At 40.3% G+C, this 25,828-nt stretch overlaps 2 protein-coding genes across 2 annotated transcripts; one reads left to right on the plus strand and one right to left on the minus strand.

Annotated features, from left to right (window-relative positions):
- Nucleotides 1–1,838: 1,838 nt before the first annotated feature.
- Nucleotides 1,839–7,847, minus strand: slc25a28 (solute carrier family 25 member 28). The gene is made up of 4 exons (XM_026190320.1): nucleotides 7,309–7,847; nucleotides 4,863–5,091; nucleotides 4,019–4,075; nucleotides 1,839–3,614 (listed from the first exon to the last, which is right to left on the minus strand). Exons 1-4 carry the CDS (start codon nucleotides 7,651–7,653, stop codon nucleotides 3,064–3,066), a joined length of 1,182 nt encoding a protein of 393 aa, XP_026046105.1. The 5' UTR covers nucleotides 7,654–7,847; the 3' UTR covers nucleotides 1,839–3,063.
- Nucleotides 7,848–12,145: 4,298 nt separating this feature from the next.
- Nucleotides 12,146–25,445, plus strand: pyroxd2 (pyridine nucleotide-disulphide oxidoreductase domain 2). Its single transcript, XM_026190756.2, has 16 exons — nucleotides 12,146–12,312; nucleotides 12,647–12,666; nucleotides 12,757–12,850; nucleotides 17,121–17,194; nucleotides 17,302–17,457; nucleotides 17,614–17,767; nucleotides 17,880–17,941; nucleotides 18,019–18,116; nucleotides 18,215–18,356; nucleotides 18,447–18,581; nucleotides 18,661–18,733; nucleotides 21,621–21,774; nucleotides 22,427–22,578; nucleotides 24,092–24,198; nucleotides 24,575–24,695; nucleotides 24,895–25,445. Exons 1-16 carry the CDS (start codon nucleotides 12,189–12,191, stop codon nucleotides 24,963–24,965), a joined length of 1,737 nt encoding a protein of 578 aa, XP_026046541.1. The 5' UTR covers nucleotides 12,146–12,188; the 3' UTR covers nucleotides 24,966–25,445.
- The last annotated feature ends 383 nt before the right edge of the window (nucleotides 25,446–25,828 follow it).

Below are 25,828 nucleotides of genomic sequence, written 5' to 3' on the forward strand. Positions count from 1 at the left end.
CTGTTTCCTAACTAAAGGATTTTGTTTATCTAGCATTTGTTTCATATCGGTACAAAAGAGCAATAATGGGACCAAGTCAAGCAATTTTACATCAAAAGACTGCTGATCATTAAAAGTCTGCAAATGTAAGCAAAACATCCGTTCACAGCTTCTTCCGGGTGCAGACATGCACCCTCGTCACAGTCTGCAGATTTACAGAACACTGGAGTGCAACTTTGTAACCTGATTGATCAACAACAAAGTTGAAGATGCTAGCTGATTTGATATAGTTCTGATTAAATTCAGCTGATTCTATGTTGTGATGTCAAACTGACACTTTTACAAAAATCTCTTGACAGATATTAAAAGAGCAGTCACAAGTCTGAGTTTCCCATTTGTATTTGTAATGTACATGAATTACTCACAGGAATTACGTACTTATGTAGAATAGAATTTTCATATATGATTTAATCCAAAAGCAAATTAATGAATGGAACAAATATGGAATTTCAGACATTATGATTTATGAGTAACTAATCATATTAATTTCTTTTTTGTTGTTTTCTATGGTTCATGAAAAAAAATAAGAACTGAACTTTATTGTAATTGTCAATATTTTTACTTTCATGACAAAGTTATTAAAACTAGTCCATCAGGATTACAACACTTGAAAATGACAGAATAAACATTCACTGCTTCAGAATGTTTTTTCTAGCTTGTTGCATGAATTGCAGACTTGACACTGAAGATATGAATGTGAATATGATGAATAACTCATGAGTCATGGTGACTGATGTACCTTTGTTGCATTAATACATATACCTGTCTTGAAGCACAGCATGCATGACATACGGTTATTTATTGAGTTTTTTTCCCAACTTTTACGCCGATGTCTTCTGTGTACTTGAGGTAATTAAAGTTTACAGTAAAATGTTGCTTTTTGAAAATATTAATCAAAATCTGATGTTTGTGTCTGCGTCCATCAGATTTTTAAAAACTGACCATTACTTCGACACAGACTTCCGCATAATCAATATGATCCATCTCCGAAGTCTTCACCATTCACCCTTTTATTTATATTTTTTTCTTCCAAATTCCAAACCTTCACTCTTCCAGCAGTTTGAATTCAGCCAGCGTGTTCACAAGTTCAAGTTGCACTTTCAGTTTTGAGGGGGTCAAAGTTGAAATGTGCACCTGTGCTCAAGACAAAACAACTGTACCTGCCCTGGATGAAAAGTAAATACCTGCAAACACACACAAACTTACCATGTGTTTCTGACAGCACAGATGTGGCTGCAGGCTTCGCCTCCCTTTTGATCCACCCCGTTCTATGCTTTCTGTTCTAAAGGGAAACAAACGCTTTGGATCTTTTATACAGAGTAAAACGGCAATTGTTACCTTTTTGACTGGTGAATTTGCAAGAGTGTTTTAAGTCTGGGGTGTCAAATATATCGCCCAAAGGCCAGAAATGGCTCCACCGAAGATCTGGCCCAACAGATGGCTCCGCAAAGTATGTAAACTTCAGAGGAGCATGGCACCAAGCATTGTGTTACAAGTTGTTAAGAATACATTCATGAGAGCTTTCCAGTTACTTATGAGTTCTTACTGATAAGAACATTAGCTATGGGCTTCCATACCACAATAAAAGAAGGTGAATGGAGCCCTACCACCATGTTCTCTCTCAGTTTTTTTTTGTTAATAAATGCCTCATTTATTGGTTTTATGTAAGGACTTCACTGCTCCAACCCACTTAACATAAAAGTGGGCTGTGTGTGGTCCATGAATATGAGCTTCACACCTTTGTATTGAGTTATTCTCTTGCAAAGCGTGCACACACACACGGGGAAAAAAATAAAACATTTAAAGAAAGTTGGGCTCCCCACCTTTTAATAACAGTGAATAGAGCCCGACTGCTGGGTCTTTATTCCACAAGTGCAATTCAGTGCCAGAAACAATCAGACATCAATCAATAAGAATGACAGCTTGCATTAAAGTGTATTCAGTGTGGGTACAGTTGTATAACTAGCCTCTTGAGACTCTTTTGGATACAGCATAATGTACACAACCTTTTCTGTTGAGCACTAACAATGAAGCTCTGTTGTTTACAAGACTGTTAATGCCAGCTAATGCACATAAAGGTCTTCTTCTTCTTTTTTTAAAGCTGTCCTCTGCCAAACAGGTAGACCGTGACTAATTACAGAATTAGGGAAAACAATAATATATGTTCTGGAAATAAAATAAGATTTGAGTTATCAAAATGACCAAAAAACTACTTAAATACACAATTCTGACACCTGGGAGCATCTAAACGTTTGTATTTTTTGCCCAATTAAATCATAAGCAAAAGTGTTAACACTGATATTTGAAAAAACAAAGTAGATTCACTATTTTTTAATTACTTTGCCTGCAAAAAAAGGGGGGCTACCTCAATCTGTAGAAACTAAGATGTTCTTTCCTAATCTGTGGAGTCTCAAGTTAATTTATAGGGGAAAACATACTCTCTCTCAACTTGAGTTGCAGCTTTGGCCAAGTTTGGTTTATTGTCTCAAGGTTTCTGGACAGTGACACTTTTCAGGAAATAAATGTAGATGTTCTTGCTTTAAGTTGATTGCTTAAGATGCTGAATTAAGAACTGAACGCTCTGTCTGTTATGAGGGATCTGGATGACGAGTCAGTTATTTGCAAACTCAAACTCTGGATGGGAAAAATAAAAATCCAGTTCTAGGACAGCAAAGCTACAGAACTACTAGAGGCAACAAAGTAACACTACTGCCCCCTGCTGACTATTCTTTCAGCTTAGAACTCCTTACAGCCTCAGCTTCAAGAATCAAAGGATGCTAGTTTGAAAACTTCTCCAGATCAGCTGGTTCGCTTTTACATCACGGTGTTGTCCTGTGACTTAAACAATATCTATTCTTGAGTGGTAAAGAAATATATCAACTCAAACTGCCTTTGAGGATGTCTTTCTTATCTGCTATGTCTGAATGGGATTGGGACAACTGAAGTGGATTTTAGTGAGATACTATGTGCACATTAATATCTCCTTGTAGAAAGAGCTCAGAGTAGATTACACCACAGAGGTATCTACATCTCAGCTTCCATTTGTTGTGTTCTCCTCTTGTTGTACTGGTGCTTGGTGAGTCCATACTTGAAGAACTCATAGACTGACCAGCTGATGGCTGTTGAGGGCATCTGGTAGATGACTCTCGCTTGGACTCCCTTGAAGAAGCCCCGCAGGCCGCCCAGCCTGTATACTGTCCGGAAGGCATGGGCCAGGCCTGAGATGTGTCTGTGGGCTCCTTTGCCGGAAGACATGGAGCCAAGGGCTAGAGACTCCTGGGTGTTGAGCAGGGTCTTGCAGACATCCAGAGGCGTGGTGGCTGCGGCTGCGATCGCTCCGGCCAAAGCCCCAGACAACATGTGCGATGAGGGATTGTACTGTCTGTGAGGGTTTAACAGCTCCTGAAGGTACTCGTAGGTCATGAAGTGGAGCGCCTGGAAGGGCACGTTCATAGTGAGCTGGGTGGTGTAGCTGCGGTAGAATGCAGTAGGGCCCTCTTTCTGCCACACTGCACGTACACAGTCCAACACGCCGCGATAGGGCGAGTTATACATCTGCATTCGCTGCTTCACAACTGAGGGAAACATGGTGTCCAAAGATGGTAGCGCAAAGGTGGAAAGACAAGGAAAAAGAAACGAAAAATTAGGAAACCATCACCTGCAGTAAAGCTATCCTTAAGAGAATAAACATACAACATATACAAAGACATAGTATGTAATTCCTCAGACAGCTGCAAGCCATCTAACAGCTGCAAATGAGCTCAGACCAGTGTCCTTCTACTGACATGTTTGGGCAGGTGGTCTACAGACAGCTGTGAAAGTGACTATGTGAAGCTACAGGGCTGCGGCCAACATGTGAAGATAGTTGGCCCAGGTGTGGCACCTGTAGGTTTCCTTACTGAAACCCAAAACTGCTGTTTTGAAATAGAAAAAAAATATATATATATACACATCTTAACTCTCAAAATGCTGCCCTTACCTTCAGCTGGGTTCATGACTGCGTCGTGAAGCAGTGTGGCCACACACCCAGCTGTTCCTGAAACAAACACACTTCGGAAGTCACTACACATTCAGATAACTACGGCAAAATAGGAAACTAGAAGAGACTGCAGAAGAGAATTTTCACTTGCAACAGAACCCATCTGACCTCGGCACAGCTTATGCTTTTTTAAAATTCCAGCTCAAAACAGCAACTCACAGCAGAATTTCTGGAAATTTAATAAACTGCTGGTGTAAAAGAACATTTCTGACCATGGTTTGTAAAGCAAAATGTAAGCAAAGAGAGACACCTAGTGGATAAGCCAGCTTATTTCTCATTTGAGGGATTTCAATCAGAAGCCTAAGCTTAATAAAAGATGACTAACAGGGGAAAAAAGGTAGATGAGATGGGAGAAAGAGGACTTACCCAGCCTCCCATTAAACTGAAACAGAAGAAAGAGAGTGTAGGAAGAACAAGGTAATGGCTGACATTTTTTATTTATTTTTTTTTAAGTTGAGATGGCTTAGCTTTACACGATCCACTATTTAACTTTCCTTGAAGCCACTGAGTGGCCGACAGCTGTCCCTGGCTTTTCTTTACAGTATACAACTGTAGCTATGAAAAGCGTTTATCCGATTTGATGTCCTGCCAGGGGTTTTTTGGACTGGTCAGGCAGCACACAGATTAGGCTGAGTCAGCAGCTTCACAGACGAGGGCATTTGGCAACACTCTTTGAGTCGGGAAAGTCCTAAATATCAACCGGTTACAGTGATCTCATGGCTAAGATTGCTATACACGATCTATTAATTTATAACATAAACTGTGTATGGATGTTTTATGGTACCATTAGCCAAATGACTGTTAGCCCCTGGATGAATCACATCACTTAGAGTCTTTTTGAGTTTTTCATAGCTGGCAAAATACAGGGCATGGGCAGGACCCGCCCCAATAGCTGTTGCATTCAAGCCTCTCAATGGCCGCCAGATTCCCTCTGTGGCTACAATCCGGCGAAGAGCATCCATCACATTCCTGTAGCGGGCTGCAGGGTCGGGCTGAAGACTCTGCATTCGTGTCTGCGAAAGAAATGGCATTCTGATGTCAAATAGAAACGTGAGCAGAGTGTGCCACTATCCTGTCCACTATTAACTTAGAATTAAGCGATATGTTTGCGGCGTTTGACCTGATTCTGATCTAAAAATAGGATAGAATGCATAATTGAACTTGTTCCATATGTCTGCCTAAGAAGACAATGAAGACAGCTCTGAATAGAATGCATTGTGAATGACGGGTTAAATGAGGGAAATGAGGTATTTGACATTGTGTGGGGTGTATCTTGGTGTACATGCATAAATGAATACAAGGAAGTATGCAGTTACAAGCTCCAGGGTCACAAAGGGACATAAGCTGACTTCCTCTAAGCTTCTTTTCCCACTGACCCTGAAACACACCTTTCTCTTTTCCTCCTTGCACACGCTCACACACAGGTGGATGATCGATTATATAGACACATTAAAAGACAAGAGCAAACAATTAATGTTTAAATCACCTGGTATGTGATATTTATAGAAGGCTGCATGAGTGGACTAGATGATTGTGTCTGTCTCCAAGGCACCAACAGCAACATAATCTCCTAAATACCAAACTTCCAGCTGAATGGACAAACTTAAACCCCACTGTGTCCATGCACAGCTCTGCAGAGCAATGCTATGAGCATACTGCACACAAAGTCAGTGCACACACTTGTAGTATTAGCAGGGTATTGCAAAGAGGCTGAAATATCCTCAGTCACTCATTGTCGTGACACATACACATGTGTGGAGTCCTCACCAGCTGTAGGTTTGCTTTGTTTATCTATAGCCTGTGGTTATATAACTACAAAGCAATGACCTTTGTAATGCTATGCTGTAACAAGTCCATCCATTCTTTGAGGAAAAAAAACAACAAAGGGTTGTTTTGGGTTTCATTTTTCATTGACTAGAGAGTCAAATACTCTAAAGTGTAGCACACTTCTTCAGAGCCGCAGCAAATTACTGGGATTTACGATACAAGAATGACTAAATGCCAGCCTATTCAGAACTTTATTTACAGTACTTAAGAGAAAGGCTTATGTGCGCGAGGGAAAGATTTTTTTGGTATAGCTACTCTGCAAAAATACAATTCTAATGCTAAATGCATACTAAACACTACTTTTAAAAAAGTTTGATGATTTTACTTCTAATATGTAAACAAATTCATGCTTCTACTAAGGGTGTCCAGTATTTAGTGTGCTGGTACTCCCTGACTGCACTTTGCTGCATTTCAATTAGCCAGATCTCATGTGTGACTTGGTTGGGAAAATGCTGAGCTACACTAGTTCCACAAAAGAAACTATACAAATAAAAAAATAAAAATGCCCTCATCCAGGTTCAGGCCTGTAACTGGCCTAAGTGCGCTACAGGTGAAAGACACGGATGAAGTGAGAGTGGCGATATTCTGCCTGCCAAACACAGCTCAGTGTCCTGAAACCACTTTGTGGCCGCCTTCCTCTTGGCTGTAACAATGACCTCTTTGGGCCAGTGTGGCACAAAATAAAACAAATCTTGGTTCACTGAAGCTGCATGATTCATGCAGTAAAATATCTTTTTTGGGGGGATGAGTGAGGGAGTTGCTCTGCTGCGCCAGGCAGCTTTTTCACTGGGTTTCTGGGAAAGCAGCTGCTCCACTGTGGGGGGAGAAGGGGCAAATTGTCTTCTATCTTGTAATAGTCAAAGCCGGAAGGGCGTAAGTTGCAAGAGAGAACAACTTGTTTTTGTAAACACAGAGTACACATTTCCTCCATTGTTATTTTTGGAATGGCTGACTCATTCTCTTTAACTTAACACCTCTTTATTAAGCAAGTGGTTCCCCGTTTGCTCGCACAAACGTGCAGTTACGTAACATTACATCCGCTGAAACTCTTGACAGCAGACTGATTTGATAATTACGTTAATAGTTACACAAAGCTACTCCTTTTTGACTTGAATGGCGGCTAAACAACTTATTACGTTATTCGCACTCAGGTTGACGCTGTAACAGCATGCTAACAAATAAGCTAATACGGCTGTTAAACGCTAACTGAGCCGACTGACCTTGTCCTCATAGCAGCCAGCTCTGCGGCGTGTTTGGGTTAGCGAGCAAGCTAATGGGCTATGCTAATATGCGTGATGGCTACATGAATGGTAACCCCAGACCACACCAGGGACTACGGAGACGAAGCATTCAACAATCACAGAAAGTTGTGGTTTTGCTGGTTAGCCAGTGAGCCGTGCTACCTTAACACAGTCGATGGGGAACATGAGGCAGTGCTCCATTATCCCGGCCACAGCTCCAGCCAACATGTGGGTGCTAGTGGAAGCTCCCTGTGGCAAACCCTCATAGTCCGGTTCAGAGTCCTCTGACTGTGCATCTTGTGCACTGCGGATCAAATCAATAGTCTGTATTTCAGTTTCCCCTCCGATCCGGGGTGTCAGGCTTCCCACGATACTTTCTGAAACTCCCCAGAATCTGCCCCCAAGCCATCGAACTTCTGCCCCGGCAGAGGCTCCTGCAACCCCGGGATCATTCCCTGTGGTCCCCGCTGTCATCCGACGCCTCCTCACAAATCCATCTGTTTCCATGAGAAACGAGGGGATGTGTTAAGTCTTCTGGCTCGCGTGCACGGCTGGTCGTGGACCTTAAACTTTTACATTCCCTTGGGGAGCTTTCACAGTTACTTCCCTGCTACACCATTCCCTCCCCTCCTCTACCCCTGACAGCAGCGGGAGCCAGGAAAGGGAGGCCGTGACGGCAAACGCACAGCGAGCCCCACCACAGGCCGCGATGAGGAAACAATCTCTGATTGGTTACGATAGCCAAGTACTCCTCACACCATTGGATGATATCCATGCCCCTCATGATTGGATTTTGATGAGCGTTTCAAATCCGGTCATGTGGCGTTTGACTTGAGGTGTTGCTACATGGTAGCTCATCTGTGCAAGCCATCAAAAGACCCGAAGATCACTGTAGGTCAGCCTCAAAATGTTTTAGTGGCTGTGAGCAAACCGAGACACGCGTGATTACAAGATAAATGGGCCAGGGTCACTATTTCACAGTTTTTGTTGTCACTTTTGTTGCTGTCCTAGTGTGATTTGTGGTGTTGTCTAAAATACAAACTGCAATCTGTGTTTCTTCTCTTAAAAAATACTGGAAAACCTTTTGATAGGATACAAGAACATTTAGATCGGTATTATTTGCTAAATTGAAGAGACTGTGTATGTAATAACAGTCGACATAAAGAACTAAATAACAAGAATTGTGTTAAAAGTGCTTAAAAAATGTCCATGTGAGGCTCAGCCCACTAACACACACCAATCATTGATAAGGTTCAGAAGTAATTGATCTTCTCATTACAATGCAGTGTTCTGTTGGAAAACTTTGAGTTCTAGAATCAAAGTGACATGCCACTTAGGTCACTTTGACATTTAACACCTACCCGAATTGTTGGAGACTAGACACATCCCTATGGAAATGATAGTCCTCGGTGGCTGTGGCCATCATGAGAAGCAAGAGCCACAACTCTCCCTGCAAAAACTGCTTGAGGACTACCTCAGAGGGGCTGACCCAGCCTCTAAACACCAGTGTCTGTTGGATGCTTTTGAATAAACCCAAACCACAGAGGCCACATGCTGCAACCTACAGGCTTCCATTCAATCCCATAGTTGACCTACACAATAATCACTATAATAATAATAATATTAATCACTAATTTTGAGAGCACTAATATATATGCAAATACCCTACAAATTATTCTGTAACACATTTCCATGTGCAAAAAAAGATTGTAGTGATAATTATGCTTCTTTTGTAGGCTGGATTATATCAAGCATGGGATGTTTACCAACTATGAAACCATTTTTTGCAAATCTATGCTAATTTTTAATCTTTTTAAGCAATTGTTATAATGTCATATGAAACATAAGGCTGTTAAGAACGTATTGTTTATTATATGATCATATTATGTAGGGCACATATCACTTGATTATGTATATTTTTTGATATCAAAATGTTATGTGTGAAGTTGTCAACTTTGTCTACAGGACTGTATGACTCAGTGATGCAACAGAAAATAGACACATTACATTACCACAATTAATTATTTAAAATACATATTTATCCCATTCTACAGACATTGCTGCGAGCATAGGGATAAATGATGTTACAGATTTGTGGTGTGGAGTTATGTGCAGCATGTAGGCTGTAGTGTCCATAACAGTAAATGATGTGCAAACATCATAATGGTTTTGTGCACATGAATAAGAAGCATTTCAATATGTTTTACTCAATTTTATGTCAGATTTTAAAATAGACAATATTTAAGTACAAATAAATTGATATTCAGTAAACTTTCACTTATATATACTTGCTTTCCATTAAATATTAATGTGGAAATGATCATCTTTTCCATTATTCCAAGATAATATCCAAATTGAGGTTGTGTTACTTAACATTTATTTGTATATCGAAATGAAGACATTTGCCAAAAGTTTACAGTTTACAGGGTTTAACTGCAACATTTAGTAGTTGCAGATTAGTAATCTGTAGTGTCCGTAACACTATTGAATGGTTCACAATTTCTTTATCCCATTTCACAAAATGATAAAGTTGCAAAAACAATTCAAATATTAGCATATAACAGACTTTTTTTTTTGATAAATGTCAGCTTTTGAGCGTTTGACTGGGCAACCTGAGGGAGAACAGCAATTGTTGCATTTTTGCAAGAAAATTATCAATATTTATTTGATTTCATTCATTTAATGTTGTTTGTTTTGTGTTTTTGACATTGTGATTTTCTTATTAGTTTTGTTTCCCTTTAATTCTGGACCATTACGTATGTAATAACAATTGATTGATCGATCGATCAGTTTTTATGTCCAAACTCTAAAATAAGTAAGTTTGATTCTTCTAGCACATTTAAAATTGACTAAAGTGAAAACAGGGCTTTCCTTCTTTGAAAAATTACAAATTGTAAATTATTGACAGGGTAATAAAGAGAATATTTGTTATTGTCATATGACAAAGTTGATTCTGCTTTTCTTGTTCATTAACAGTGAACTTCATCATAAACATTAAAAGCGTCTTTAATTTGATACATCAAGTAAAAGAACGTCATATACTCACTCTCCACCTTCATGGACTGCTTTGAGACAGTAGTTTATGATTAAATTATTGTAAATGCTGAGAGCTCTAACATCTTCACTAGTGAACCACTCTGCCTGGAGGCACATGAATCACTTTTTTTTTCTCCATAAAATGGGCTAATTGTGTTTTGGTGCGGAGCAGTTATAGCATAATTGAATTTTCTCCTTTATTGCCTGGGAGAGCCTCTAAGGGCATCAGTGTTAAATTTCTGCCGACAAAGGGGAATGAAGTGTTAATTTCTGCTTACAAGAAGAAAATCTCTTGCCTTGATCTTCTGATCTAGTTAAGGTTGATTGGATGATTTACCGCAGACGTTCCTTAAAGGAAAACCAAGCAGACAGCATATCTGGATCATTTCTCTTCCATGAAACTAATGCTACTGTAATACACCGGGGGAGAGGCATGTTAGGTCTAGCGGGAAACTCTAGATCACCATAACACATCATTTCATTTCCCCTACCAAGAGAGTGCACAATCTATATAAACCTCAGGAATTATTTTACACTGTCTAAGCAAAACATAGTCAAAAATCAAAATTATATGGAGAAGATGAGAAGATAACTTGCTTATATTCTGCTGTGTTCGGTTGTTTTTGTACCATTTAACACCCTCCCTTCCTTAGATCTCCTTCTCCTGCTCCATTTACTCCCTGGATTGTTTCATAGCATGATGTATGGCCTCTTATCCCATTAATGCAAGGTGAATGAACCACTAGGCCAACATGACATCCTCAACAGCAGCACTAGGAAACTATTCTGTGTTAAGAGCTCATCTTAAAGCTCTTAATGTGAGCCCGTACAGTGAGATAACTCAAATACAGCCACAAACCAGCCAAGACTGATGACACTTCTGGATTATCATACTTTTCATATTGAATTTTTAAATTAAATTAAATTAATCAATTTAATCCTTTCAGCATTTTACATACTAAAAAAAATCTGATTTTTGCAAATTCCCAAGTTCTGCCTGTCAGTATAAGAAAGACTTTATATTTAATATTTTTTATTAAATTGTTTGTTTAACCAGGTTGTAGTTGAGATCAAAATCTATTTTTCAAGAGAGACCTGTTTACAAAGAACCATATAGATAATAGATAATACATGATCACAAATTAAGAAAAAAAACCATTTGCAATAGTAGTTTGAGATAAATGAACATAACCTTTAAAATATCCCAGTGAAATCAAAGAATGTAGCTTCATAGTTTTTGCTTGTTTGTTTGTTTTTAAGCTTATCACATTTATGCCCAGCAAAAACATTCAAAACAAGTGAACCAGTGAATTAGAGGTAATGTTAATGTGTCCTGTGACTTGATATTGAAAGTATGCTACTGTGTTTAAATTGAAGCAGGGAGCAGAGTCAAGATCCTTGTAAATAAAATAAAAAACTATATACAATGCTGCTCTTTTCAATTCGCTAGTGAGTCTCCCCACTTTTGAACTGTACGTACAATACATACAGTGCATATTACCGATGTGCTGACGCGAACTGTGAACCTGATATTAATGGAACAACCCCGCCACCATGTGTTCACTTCCAGAATAACACCAACACGTTTGGTTTTCTTTTTTAAAATTACTTTGTGACTTTAAATCGAATAAATATCCACATTAAAATGTATTTTATGTATCCTAGTATTTCTGCTATGGGCGTAGCCAGTATCAGGGCAGAAGAAGGATGTGTACTAAACTTTAACTGTAACAGCGTAAACTCAAAGTGTATAAAAACTGCCTCATGTGACAGAAATACCACATTAGCTATCTGTGCAAAGTTCATGTGTCATTTCACTCCCTCTCTTATCAATACGTCAGAAGTGAACCATTATACATCATATAACTACTATAGTTTACTTCCATATCTCTGTATCTATTTCCCTAACTGATGAGGTCCATAAAGGGTCGCCTCCAGTATGAAACCCGGATCTACTTCACCACAAAAGAGGGAGGGATTGAAGTGGAAGAGTCCAAACTCCTGCCATGGCTCTAGCAGCGTTGGCTAACCGATGGTGGAGGGCTGTGACCCTTGCGGGTACAGTGACAGGCTCCAGGTCAAGTCACACTGCTTTAAAATCAAACTACGACGCATTGGTCATCGGTGGAGGTGAGATTTGTGGACTGTAGGAAAGAAATGCAGAGAGCGACGTATACTGTAATAACGGGCGATAGATTTTGCAAAAACGATAAATCTGAGTTTGTAGGATTGTAGTATAAATAAGGTAATTTCGTATAGTAAAATAAATATTGCATTCCAAGATAACTGAATTTACTCCGTTTACGGCTGTGCATAGTTTAATCTTAATTATTCAACTTTGAACTCATTACTGCAGGGCACACTGTATACACAAAATATTTTAAAAACCTAATTATGGAACAACTTTTTGAAACTTCATGCATCGGAATCGGTTTTAAATTGCGTATTTTACATCTCTTTGTAGGACACAACGGACTGGTGGCAGTGAGTTTACATAGTTACTTCCTAACACCTGCTTTTGCAGTAAGGTTTCAGTACTGTGGTGAAAGTGATGTGTGCTTTGTATGCCTGTAGGCTACATATCTTCAGAAGGGAGGTCTGCAGGCAGCAGTGCTGGAACGCAGACATGTGCTGGGAGGTGCAGCTGTTTCAGAGGAAATCTTCCCTGGTAGGATTGACTTCTAGCTCAATTAAATATAAAAAAAAGTATATATTTGTTTCTGTTTCTTAAACTTAAAATACATTTGTTAATTTTGGGGTGCAAGAATTTCCTCCACTGAAAAACTAGTCACAGTGACACTGAACAATCACACACTGATTTTTATGGAAACTATCTAATTGTTTGAAGAAATACAGGTTTTCTCTTATTTGGGTGAACTCACCCTTTACTGGTAATTGCTTTATTTAATATTTATTAAATGTGTGTTATGTCACGTACTGTTCTCATTCCTAGCATTTGTTTCGATGTCTCACTATGGGATGTACCTTCCTGTGTATTCCTCAGAAGGAGGAGCATGTATCTTAGTCCACCAATTTGATCGGCACCAACCTTGAAATAGCTTATGTTATTACCAGTGTTGGGCAAGTTACTTTGAAAAAGTAATTAATTATAGTTACTAGTTACTTCTTCAAAAAAGTAACTGAGTTAGTAACTGAGTTACAATATTGTAAAAGTAATTAATTACTTGAAAAGTAACTATTGCGTTACTTTAAAAAAAATGTTTAACCCTCTGGGGTCCAGGGTATAATTGGCCATTTTTTACTACTTTTGATTTTACCTCTACATTTCACCTTTAAAAACTATTTACTTTGCCTTGTTTGGTATCATTCTTTTCAGCACAACCTCACGTGCCTGAATTTACAGTTATGTTTTCATTTTGACATACTGTATTAACACAATTGATTTAAAATCAGACAGAAAACATAAAATCAGAGTAGAAAAAGTTATATTTTTACTGTAACAACCACAAACATGTTTATTGAATCATATTTCATATTTCATAACTTCCATAACTTTAAATGCAATTGTCAATTTTAAAATCCTATGCACAAGTTTTGCAAACAACAAAGTTATTTGTTTTGTTATTTTACCTTTTACCTTTTTTTTAAAATAACCATTTCAAACTAATTACATAACAATCAGCTGTTCTGCATTCAATAAGATGCCACAAATGATTTGGGCGACTCCAAAAACATAATTTCTGTCCACCTTAAAGGAGAACATCACAGCCTGATACCTGCAGGTCTGACAGCAGCAGGTGTATCACTCCTGTTTTTTACCTGGAGACAGCAGTCGCCTCATTTTTCTGACACACAACACAAAACTATCCACAACACTACACACTAACTACACAAGACAACACATTAACCCAAACACGCTAAATGTCACAGATCTCTCACATCTCAAAACTCGCTCTCTCTTTTTCTACAGTCTCTCTCACTCGCCGTCACTCCTAAAACTTCCCCCTCTTCCTAAACAACCAAATGTTATGTTGCCATATTATTTTTGATTGGTCGACATGGTGCATTTTTCCACCAACACAAATGGGCTGTTTTTTTGTTTGGTCATAAGCAGAGAGTGCTTGCTGTCCTTAGATAGTAAACGTGACGAAACTATTCAGGAAAAAACGCTGCGTATATATTGTTTATCATGACTCTGGTATATATCACCTTGTTGCTTTGTCATCTTAAAGTAGTTGTGATTGGCTTAGCACGATTCTTCCTGAGTCAAACAGCAGCACTCATGCGATTGTTTTGCCCCTTAGCTCCAGGTGTTGTGCCAAAAAGTGATCGTCTGCCAGAAAGTGATTGCCGCCGTCGGGGGCGCATGCAGCTGCTTAAAGCTGTAGCGCCCAGATTACTTATGTAGACAGCTACTTCCGTGCAACTGATATAAGATGCGGTAAGCTGAACACAGCTTCAACCATCTGTTTGTTGAAAAATAGCAATGCGACTGCGCTGCATTTTCTTGTTAGTAACGGTAACAGCGTTGTAACGATAGGAATAGTAATTCGTTAGATTACTCGTTACATCACTGGTTACTACATAGACATTATTCACAATCCTCTCCTCATTTCGGCCCAATCTCAACCTTCTAGGGCTAACTAGCTTAACTTTCCACAGACAGGAGTGTTAGCTAATTCCCATAGCTGTTTTCTCCTGAACCCAAATCGTCACCATAGATCGGGTGTCATACCACTGGAAGTGGTCACTGGTGGTGACAAGGAGGGAGTCACGGAAACCGAACCACAGGCTGGGGCTCACAGCTGGGCCTAGCCGCAGTGGTTCTCTGAAGAGAACTCCCAGTCTCCCAGTCTTCCTGGTGCTGCTGGAAGAGGTAACTGCCTCCTGGAGGGCCTCCCGTTCAGCAGCAGAACCGCCATCCAAGGGCCTTCTTCCCTGGATTTTGAGGGCATAGAGAAGCACGGCCTACTCTGTGTGCCCCACATGGAGCCGCTAGTTGCAGGCCACCTCCATTCATGGCTGGCTAAAGCCTCCTCCAGGAGCCCCATACTCCCATCGAAGGCAGACCGCTTTCAGTCCATCATGACCGAGAGGGCCTACAAAGCGGTGGCTTTTAGCTGTAATGGCACTGAATGTTTCCCCCATTTTTGTTTCCTACCAGCCAGTGCTATGTGGGGGCATGGCAACCAGACCTGACCCAAATGTCTGGGAAGAAATTACTGTGATCACACATATTTCACTCAGCATGCAGCACTGCGCAGTCCAAGCCACAAGAAAATCCATGGGGATGATGGCGTTGCACGAGCGAGCCAGATTGGTCAACCTGACAAACCTGTCAGAGAGGGAGGAGGAGGACATTTTAGTCATGCCGATCGTGCTTGATGGGATATTCAGCAGAAATATGAGAGAGAGGATGAGGCATTCAAGCTCTGCCTCCCCCGGAAAACTGAGTCAACACCTGCTCCTGCCCCGAGATAGACCTTCACGCAGGTGTTCGTCTGGCTTCCCACTCAATTTGCTATCTCCAAACGAAGGAAGTCCCAGCTACCACCAGTACCCCCACTCAGGCAGGAGATCAGGGCAGGCCACTGAAGGGCTAACCCACACAGCCTGTCAGTCAGTATGCCGGGAGGAAGAAGAGAATGGCCTGACAGCCTCCTCTGTTACCCCAGGTGGAGAAGCTGAATATTTCCCATTCACCTGCCATGTTCTGGAGTGTGTTGTAAGGGCTCTGCTGCCCCATCGACCCCTCGCTGATATGCGTATGGAGCCCATACACCCAAGCTGCTGAGGAAGGAGACTTTGTTTCAGCAACAACAGGCTCTGTCTCCGTGTTGAACCTTACAAGCACACACTCTTGTTTGATAAAGCATGTTCCACTGCCCACTTGTTCAATTCCATCGACCTGAAGGACACATATTTTCACATTCCCATTTACCCTCCACAAAGGAGGTATCTAAGGTTTGCTCTTCGGGGTGTCTGTTACAAAGTGCTGCCTTTTGGTCTGTCACTGAGCCCCAAAGTGTTTGCTTGTTTCACAGAAGTGGCGATAGCACTGCTGAGACAGGGGGCCATTCATCTGGCAACATATTTAGATGACTGGCTCTTTCTGGCGTGGCTCACCTGGGCTTCATAATAAATAGCAAAAAGATTGTGTTGGCTCCAGTACAACATATAACATTCCCCAGTTTATCTCTGGACTCAATCAAAATGACAGTTTGTCTGTCAGAGGAGAGAGTGAACATGCTCAGAGCATGCCTCGTTCTTTTCCACCTGCACAAATAGTTCTCTTCTTTCAGGGCTTCTTTCAAACTGAACCCCATACTATGCATACTCTCTCTCTCTTCATATGTGTGTGTGTGTGTGTGTGTGTACAACAGCTTTATGTTTTGTCTGTGTGTGTGTGTGTGTGTGTGTGTGTGTGTGTGTGTGTGTGTGTGTGTGTGTGTGTGTGTGTGTGTGTGTGTGTGTGTGTGGGTGGGGGTGGGGGCAGAGGGAGTAGCCAAACAGGCTAGGACCGGCACTGCTTGTGGAGATATATTGCCATGATTGCTTGAAATAAAAGTAGATAACTATTGTCTGGCAATACGGGAGTCTCCATTTCCCATGGTGACACATCGAAACAAATGCTTGAAAAGAGAACGTTAGGTTACTTGCGTAACCCCAGTTCTCAGAGTAGCATGAGTGAGTCGTCTTACCAAGCAACCTTTCGTGCTGGGGCAAAGCAAGAAGAGGTGCTTATCTTAAATAATGACTATCTAATAGCGCAACCTATTTAAAGGTGGGAGGCTATGCCCGACGTGGTCGTTACAATCACCAGCCAATCAGGATTGGTAGAGATACAGAAGAGACATGCTTCATGCAGGGAGGTGCATCCCGTAGTGAGATATCGCACTCATGCTACTCTGGGAACCGTAGGTTATGCAAGTAACCTAAAATTTTACTCCTCTAAGAGAAATTACATTGGTTTGCAGGTTTCCGCTTCTCTAGGTGTTCCTACTTGCTCAGTTTGTTAAGACCGCACATATACAGAGACCTGGAGCTCAAGGTACACAAAACCAGAATCACAAAGAAAGATTCTAGATATCATGAGATAATATCAGTCCTTAGCCTTGCTGCAGTTCATCATTTTTCCCCCTTTTTCTACAAATTCAGAAACATGGGCTGAAGGTGTATATGAGAGACCCCCATGCCTTCACCCCCATGTTGGAGGAAGGGGTGAGAGGTGCTCCTCCACGTTCTCTCACTCTGGGCTCAGATCTGGCCACCAACCAGATGGAGATCGGCAAGTTCTCACAGAAGGATGCTAAGGTGATTTAGGTTTGAAAATAAACATAATAAGTAATTGTTCATTTAGGTTGATCCAAAAAAATGTTCTTTGCTTTGCTGGACCTTTATTTCTATGTGATACAATCCCACACACCTTTGCTTACCTACATCTTCACCTATTCCTCAACATACATACAGGCTTATCCTGAATTTGTTGCACACTTGGAGAGGCTAGCAGATGCTATGAACCCTCTCCTGGATGCTCCACCTGTAGATATTCCAGGTTTCACTTCTGGATCACTGAGACGGAGGGTGGCTGCAGCTAAAACACTGATGCCCATCTTCAGATGTGGTGGGTTGGTTTATTTATTTTTTAAACATTTTTTATTCTCCAAATTTAGCAAGTACTTAATTTGTACACTGCATTAATTTAGTCATTAATATTTCTGGCTCTTAATCCAAAGGTCTAAAACTGGGCAAAAACCTTCCAGACTTCTATGAAATCGTAACTGCTCCAATAATGAAGGTTGGTTAGCGATTAAACAAAGACGTTAGTTCCTCTTATTTTTAGATTGCATAGATAACGTGTATTTTGTGTGAAAGATTCTCACTCAGTGGTTTGATTCTGAGCCACTGAGAGCCACTCTGGCTACTGATGGTGTAATAGGAGCCATGACCAGTCCTAGTAATCCTGGCAGTGGGTGAGACACATTTTACAGCAGCCTATGACAACCAAACTCTCGTAATCTTAGATCTAGCTGGACAGAATTACAAGTGACTTGATGGTTTTGACTTGCAGGTATGTTCTCTTGCACCATGTGATGGGAGAGGTGGAGAAGGAAAAGGGTGCCTGGGGTTATGTAGAAGGAGGCATGGGAGGTGTGTCTCAGGCTATTGCTAGTGCTGCTCGATCTTATGGTGTTGACATCTTTACAGAAAAGGTAATCACCTTGATTTGATGTTGTTTATTTCATGGATTCATGGGAAATTATGTTCTAGCTTCCCTAACTTCTTGCATTTATCTTTGGCAGGATGTAAGCCAGATCCTGGTTGGTTCAGATGGTGATGCTAAGGGTGTGGTGCTAAAGGACGGCACAGAAATCCACAGTAAAGTTGTTTTATCAAATGCTACCCCATATATTACCTTCAAAAACCTGACACCACAGGTAACTCAGAAAACTGAACACCATTTCTAAGCAAAGCTCTGAACAAAGTCCCTTATTCTGACCTCTTGTATCACTACAGTCTGCTCTTTCTTCAGAATTCATCAAAGCAGTAGACCAGATCGACTACACTTCACCTGTTACCAAGATCAACGGTGAGTCTTTCATCAATCAGAACTTAAAGTTAAGACTGGCAATATAATATACTGAGGTAAAAACGTACATCTTTTAGTCATCTTTGGAAAAATGGTTTGTTTTGGTGGGTTTTGTATCAGATGTTTACAGTTTTTTCTGAATGCTTAAACCCTAACTGTGATTCCTGTAGCACAATCTCTAAAACTATTCAGACTTATAGCAAAACCACTCACTGAGTTTGCAAAACTAAAAGCACAAAAACTGCTTTGCACTCAGTTTGCAATTTTGTAACACACACTTTGCAAAACTGTAGGCACAATTCACTGCACAACACTCAATTACCAAATTTCCAACACACTCCTAGCAAAAGTATACACATGTATGGCTATCATTAACACTAATTTGCCAACTGTCTGGCACACTTTCACATGTGAAAACTTTTTTAGATAATTAGTTCACTTTGCAATCAGCCTAAGCACTATAATACAGGTAAGCTGTGTGTGCGGAGTACAATGGAGGGAGCAGGAAGAGTGAGAAGTAGAGGAGGCCGAGGAAGAGGATGTGGAGGTGAAGAAGTAGGATGAAGAGGACGACAAGGACAAGGAGGAGCAAGAGGAAGACGAGAAGGGGGGAGAGGAAGATGAGGAGGGGGGAGAGGAAGGGTAGGAAGAGTAAGAAATAGAATTGCTGATGACATCAGAGCTACAATAGTGGACCATGTAATCAACCGTGGAATGACCCTGAGGGTAGCTGGCCAATGGGTCCAGCCTAACTCGAGCCGCTACACTGTAGCAAGCACCATAAGGACATCTTGAAATGAGAATCGGTTAGTACAGTCACTTCGCACAAAGATTTGTAGCACTGCCATATGCCAATGAGAAACACACCAATACCATTGATGTAAAAATACTGAAATTGTTACTTTACAGAATTGCTAGATGACCAGATGCTGGGGGCAGAGGAAGCATGTTCACTGCAGACCAAGTAACCCATATAGTCATTATGGCGATTGCAAATAATCCTATACTTGGAAATGAACACTTGTGTTTGTTTTGATGTGTTTGAATAAACACCAGTACTTGAAGTTTGGATCCCTCTATGCTTATGGATCTATGACAGAAGTATGAGCTCAAACTGACATAGCCTACCTTGTGCACAGAGAAAGCAAAAGCCAGATGTGTTTTGTATTCATACCATCAGTGTGCAGTTGGCGCATTGTGTGCTTAGTAGATGATGGCTTGTGTGTACTGTTTGATACGGAAACACCATTTTTACGAAGGTGTGAAGAGTTACAGTTTTTTCTGAATGCTTAAACCCTAACTGTGATTCCTGTAGCACAATCTCTAAAACTATTCAGACTTATAGCAAAACCACTCACTGAGTTTGCAAAACTAAAAGCACAAAAACTGCTTTGCACTCAGTTTGCAATTTTGTAACACACACTTTGCAAAACTGTAGGCACAATTCACTGCACAACACTCAATTACCAAATTTCCAACACACTCCTAGCAAAAGTATACACATGTATGGCTATCATTAACACTAATTTGCCAACTGTCTGGCACACTTTCACATGTGAAAACTTTTTTAGATAATTAGTTCACTTTGCAATCAGCCTAAGCACTATAATACAGGTAAGCTGTGTGTGCGGAGTACAATGGAGGGAGCAGAAAGAGTGAGAAGTAGAGGAGGCCGAGGAAGAGGACGTGGAGGTGAAGAAGTAGGATTTAGGATGAAGAGGACGACAAGGAGCAAGAGGAAGACGAGGAGGGGGGAGAGGAAGATGAGGAGGGAGGAGAGGAAGGGTAGGAAGAGTAAGAAACAGAATTGCTGATGACATCAGAGCTACAATAGTGGACCATGTAATCAACCGTGGAATGACCCTGAGGGTAGCTGGCCAACGGGTCCAGCCTAACTCGAGCCGCTACACTGTAGCAAGTACCATGAGGACGTCTTGAAATGAGAATCGGTTAGTACAGTCACTTCGCACAAAGATTTGTAGCACTGCCATATGCCAATGAGAAACACACCAATACCACTGATGTAAAAATACTGAAATTGTTACTTTACAGAATTGCTAGATGACCAGATGCTGGGGGCAGAGGAAGCATGTTCACTGCAGACCAAGTAACCCATATAGTCATTATAGCGATTGCAAATAATCCTATACTTGGAAATAAACACTTGTGTTTGTTTTGATGTGTTTGAATAAACACCAGTACTTGAAGTTTGGATCCCTCTATGCTTATGGATCTATGACAGAAGTATGAGCTCAAACTGACATAGCCTACCTTGTGCACAGAGAAAGCAAAAGCCAGATGTGTTTTGTATTCATACCATCAGTGTGCAGTTGGCGCATTGTGTGCTTAGTAGATGATGGCTTGTGTGTACTGTTTGATACGGAAACACCATTTTTACGAAGGTGTGAAGAGTTAATCTAGCTGTGTTTGCTTTTGCAAGAGAACTACAATGTTTTGATTATTGGGTGACAGGTTTTCTTATTTGTGTGAAGAGTTTTGCAAAATTAGCCAATAGTTACAAAAAATGTGCTTAAGCAATCAGAAAAAACTGTAATCTAGCTGTGTTTGCTTTTGCAAGAGAACTACAATGTTTTGATTATTGGGTGACAGGTTTTCTTATTTGTGTGAAGAGTTTTGCAAAATTAGCCAATAGTTACAAAAATGTGCTTATGCAATCAGAAAAAACTGTAATCCTATGAAGAAACTGGGTCTCAACAGTTACTCAGCTTCCAGTGTCTTCTGCACGCTCGACCAAAATTTGAAGTTTATTAAGAAAATGAAAGAAAATGAAGCACATACACTCATTCCATGTCATTTTACCTGTTGTGATCTCTTTTTTCTTTCTTTCTTTCTTTCTTTCTTTCTTTCTTTCTTTCTTTTTTAACAGTGGCAGTAGACAAGTTGCCAAACTTCTTAGCATCTCCCACACCAGGTGATAAACCTGGATCACACCATCAGTGCTCAATCCATCTGAACTGCGAAAGTGTGGATGTTTTGGAAACAGCATATAAGGAAGCAAAAAATGAACGACCCTCAGCAAGGTGAACATGTCTTCGCATAAGTGTTCTTTTAAAAATGTCAGATTTGTGCATGCCAAATCAAGCTGAAATGTCCCACTGAGGGAAGAATAGAATAGAATAGAATAGAATAGAATAGAATAGAATAAGCCTTTACAAAGGCTTACAAAGGATGTTCTGGGGAAGAAAAGAAAACTAGCTTTAGTTAATGTTCAAGCACAGATTTGTGCAGTGCACATGTACACTTCTTAGTGAACTGGAAAATACAGGGCAAAGTTTTAGGCGCTTGTTACTGAGATAAGGGATTAACTGTGTAGTTGCAAATGGTAGAACGTATTAAAGTGAGTAGTGTGAATGTTTAGCACTTCAACCTTAAAACCTTTGAGATTGTACAATAAAATATACTTTCTCATATAGTTTAATACAATTTTTTTAGGTTATGTATTTTCAACATATATTTTTCCAGGTTACTCACATAAGTAGTCCACGTGCAGTATCCTTATCTCACAGATAACACTTACTTACCCTTGAACTAGTTTACATCCCGCTAAGGATAAAAGAATTCACAGTCAGCACTTACTTGAACATTATCACCCAAATATATCTTTAGAAAATCTTTATCCAACATGTTTGTCAATCCATCATCTGGTTGCATCATGTTCCTCTGGTCTTGTAGGCCTATGGTGGAAATGACCATCCCCTCTGTGCTGGATCCTACTCTGGCTCCCCCTGGCTGCCATGTGGTGTCACTTTTTACCCAATTCACCCCCTATTATATAGAAGGCAGGGAGTGGACAGACCAGGACCGGGAGGCATTTGCAGACACTGGTTAGAAACACAAATGCTCCACTCTCTGGACTTCTTAATGTTTTGAGCGTGCCAAACATGTTTACTGCTGGTAGATTTAGTTCTAGCTTACTATGGCAGTATGTTTGTTTAGATTCACAGTCATCCAGTTCATAGTAGTCTTAAGATCTTAAAGGTGACTGGACTTCTTGAAGTTTTTTGAAGATGTTCCACCTCCCAGCCACATACAACATTTCCAAGCACCTTTTCACCATCTCAGCTGTGCTTGTGGGTAACACCGCATCATATCAAAAACTCTACTGACTTCAAAAGAAAAAGCCTTGAACGTACACTAGATCTACATGAAACCATAGTGTCCTTTGATGTGGTCTTGCTTTTTACTTATATACCTGCAACCAAGGCAGTGGCGACTGTGAGAAACTGATTACAGCAAGACAGCTCCTTACACAACAGAACCAGCCCTACCTCGATCAGATTTGTACACTGTTAGACTTCTACCTCAGCAGCATGTATGTTAAATGCAACTATTGTTTTGGTGTGGGGGGTTGGGTACTGCCATGGACTTCCCATAGCCAACCTTTCCATGAAGGAAGTTAAAAGTAAAGCTCTTTGGCTCTTTCAAATTAATAGCACCTAACCTAGCCACAGTAGATATGTGGATGACACCTGGGTCAAAATCTAAGAAGTAGAAGCCTTCAGTATTCATGTGACCTCAGTGGATAGAAACATAAAGTTTACCAGGGAAAATACAAAGATTAATAGTTTGCTATTTCTGGCTGTGTGCATTTAGGAGGATGGAAGCCTCAAAATTGTAGTTTACTGAAAACACACACACACACCAGTAGCTACTCTTTGACTCCCACCACCTACTGAAATGTGAACTTGGGGTGATCAGGAACCTGCAACACCAGGCAGAAAGTGTTCCCTCTTATCTAGAAAGGGAAACAATGGAACACATGCAAGTAACAAAAACTCCCAAAAAATGTGGTTACTCCAACTGGTCCTTCATCAAATCAGCAAAGATGCACGAAAATAAGGTGAGAAACCAACAAGGGAGAAACAGAATGAGGGAGAAATGGAACCACATTGTCATCACTTATGTAGCAGGTCTATCAGAGGAACTATCAAAGCATGATATTCCAGTGCACCTGAAACCTCTGGTTGTAGTGAGCCACACCTTTTGTCAAACCTTGGCTCATGTATGGGATAAAACCTGCTAGCATTTAAATACCCGAAGAAGCCTCCTGGATGAGACCTTAACCCTCTTTAAAAAACCTAAAGAAGTCCAGTTACCTTCTTTTCAAGCTCTAAAGCCTCACTGTAGCAGGCTTCAATGACACTGAAGGGAACTTTCTTAGACATTTTCTTACAGTTTAAATGGAACAATGAGTCAAGTTTACAAATTGACTGGTGAATCTTAGGAATATATTTTCTCCAAAATTATTAAAATATTCAAATGAATTGGACTCTTTAAATGTCGTGTATGTTGATTAATGTGTTTGAGTGAAAAGCATGTCTGTTTCTGTCTCCTCAGTGTTTGACTGGGTAGAGCAATACGCCCCTGGGTTTAAAAAGTCCGTGGTGGGCAGGGACATCCTGGCCCCTCCTGACCTGGAGAGGATCTTTGGGCTCACTGGAGGGGTAGATACTATGCACTGTGGATGCTGTAGCACTGAGCAACACTTTGAATGTTGACACGCCACTTATTTGTTTGACACAGTCAGCTGTTCACTGGATGAGGAAGTCATTTGCATTATTTTCAGTGTTCAGTCACTAACTGCCTACTTTGGGACGTGGCTGTTGTATAAGCAGTTAATGGTGACAGGCAGCTTTATTACAGCACGAGCCAGAATCAAAGTTCACACACTGTGTGACACTTAATTGCTTAACTGCATTTGCTTCTGCCTCCTTTGTATGAAGAAAACAGTAAATAACCACAAGGGAGGCTATTTTTCTACTTATAGCCCTGGAAGGAAAAACAAAAGGGGAATTTAAACTTTTGGTCTTGTTTTTACAGAATATCTTCCATGGATCAATGTCACTGGACCAGCTCTACTTAACACGACCCTTGCCCTCTCTCGCAGACTACCGCTCACCAATTAAAGGGCTCTATCTGTGTGGCAGTGGCTGTCATCCAGGTTTGCTTTTAATGCTCAGCTGAACGCAGAATTGCAAATAAGGCTGTTTATTATGTTGTACAGTAATAATACAATGTTAGCTGGTCTTAGAGAGCACACTTAATGAACCTTTGATCTTAAGATGTGCCCATGCCTTCACTGCTGATGATAAATGACGGCCAGGATGGCTAATTTTTCCATGTCGATATGTCATTTTTAGGTGGGGGTGTGATGGGTTCCCCTGGCTGGAATGCAGCCCTTACCGTCATCGCTGACTTGAAACGTCGCTGAGGGCATTATCAGATAACATTATCAATGTGTGGTCCGCTTATCTATGCACTACATTTCTTTAGAGTGAATGTGACTAGCTTGAAAAAATCAATGTCATATTACAACAAAAACCAGCCACTTGTTAGATTAACTTATGATTAGATCATTATGATTTAATAGTTAAATGACTGACGTAATAATACAAATGACATGGGATTAAAAATGACAAGTAGAGCGCAATAAAACAGGTCTGGACAGGAAGGCCACGTGAAAGGTTTACCAGTGGAAAAACACAAAATCAACACCAACCTGTGAGCCACCGGAAAATTACTGATGCCACCAAAGCAAACTGAATGCAAACGTATTATTAGAAAAACTAATTCTTGTTTTAATTAAATTAACAAAAACTGTGAAGTGATGATAGTCATGCACAAAGGAACATTTTACTACTCTATTTGAATACTTTTAAATAAACTGAAGCCATGTCTAATTTCCTTTAAACCATGTATGATTGTTTGTTTCTTATGTTGCATTTATTTCACTTGGGGCTGATGTCACAGCTTAGAGTGTCATGATACTAAAACATAGGTGTTTTCCAAAAGAAATAGCTTGAAGCAATTGTATTTTACCCACATTATAATATACAATTCTGTTTTAATAATTTTCTGTTGTGAGACATGCCCTGTCCTGTCCTGAAATTAATGGTGGATAACTCACAAAATGTGACCTAATCGGTTTTAAATTCAATCTTTTACTATGGATCTTTTGTTGGTTATTAAAATCATTTTAACAGCTTAGAAATATCTTAAAACCTTATTAATGCAAATTAAAGTTGATTTTTTATTTTCCACACCCTGAAAGGATATTCTTGGGGGATACAGGAA

This window comes from Astatotilapia calliptera, chromosome 13, assembly GCF_964374335.1.
Source record: "Astatotilapia calliptera chromosome 13, fAstCal68.1, whole genome shotgun sequence".
In the NCBI taxonomy this organism is placed as follows: domain Eukaryota; kingdom Metazoa; phylum Chordata; class Actinopteri; order Cichliformes; family Cichlidae; genus Astatotilapia; species Astatotilapia calliptera.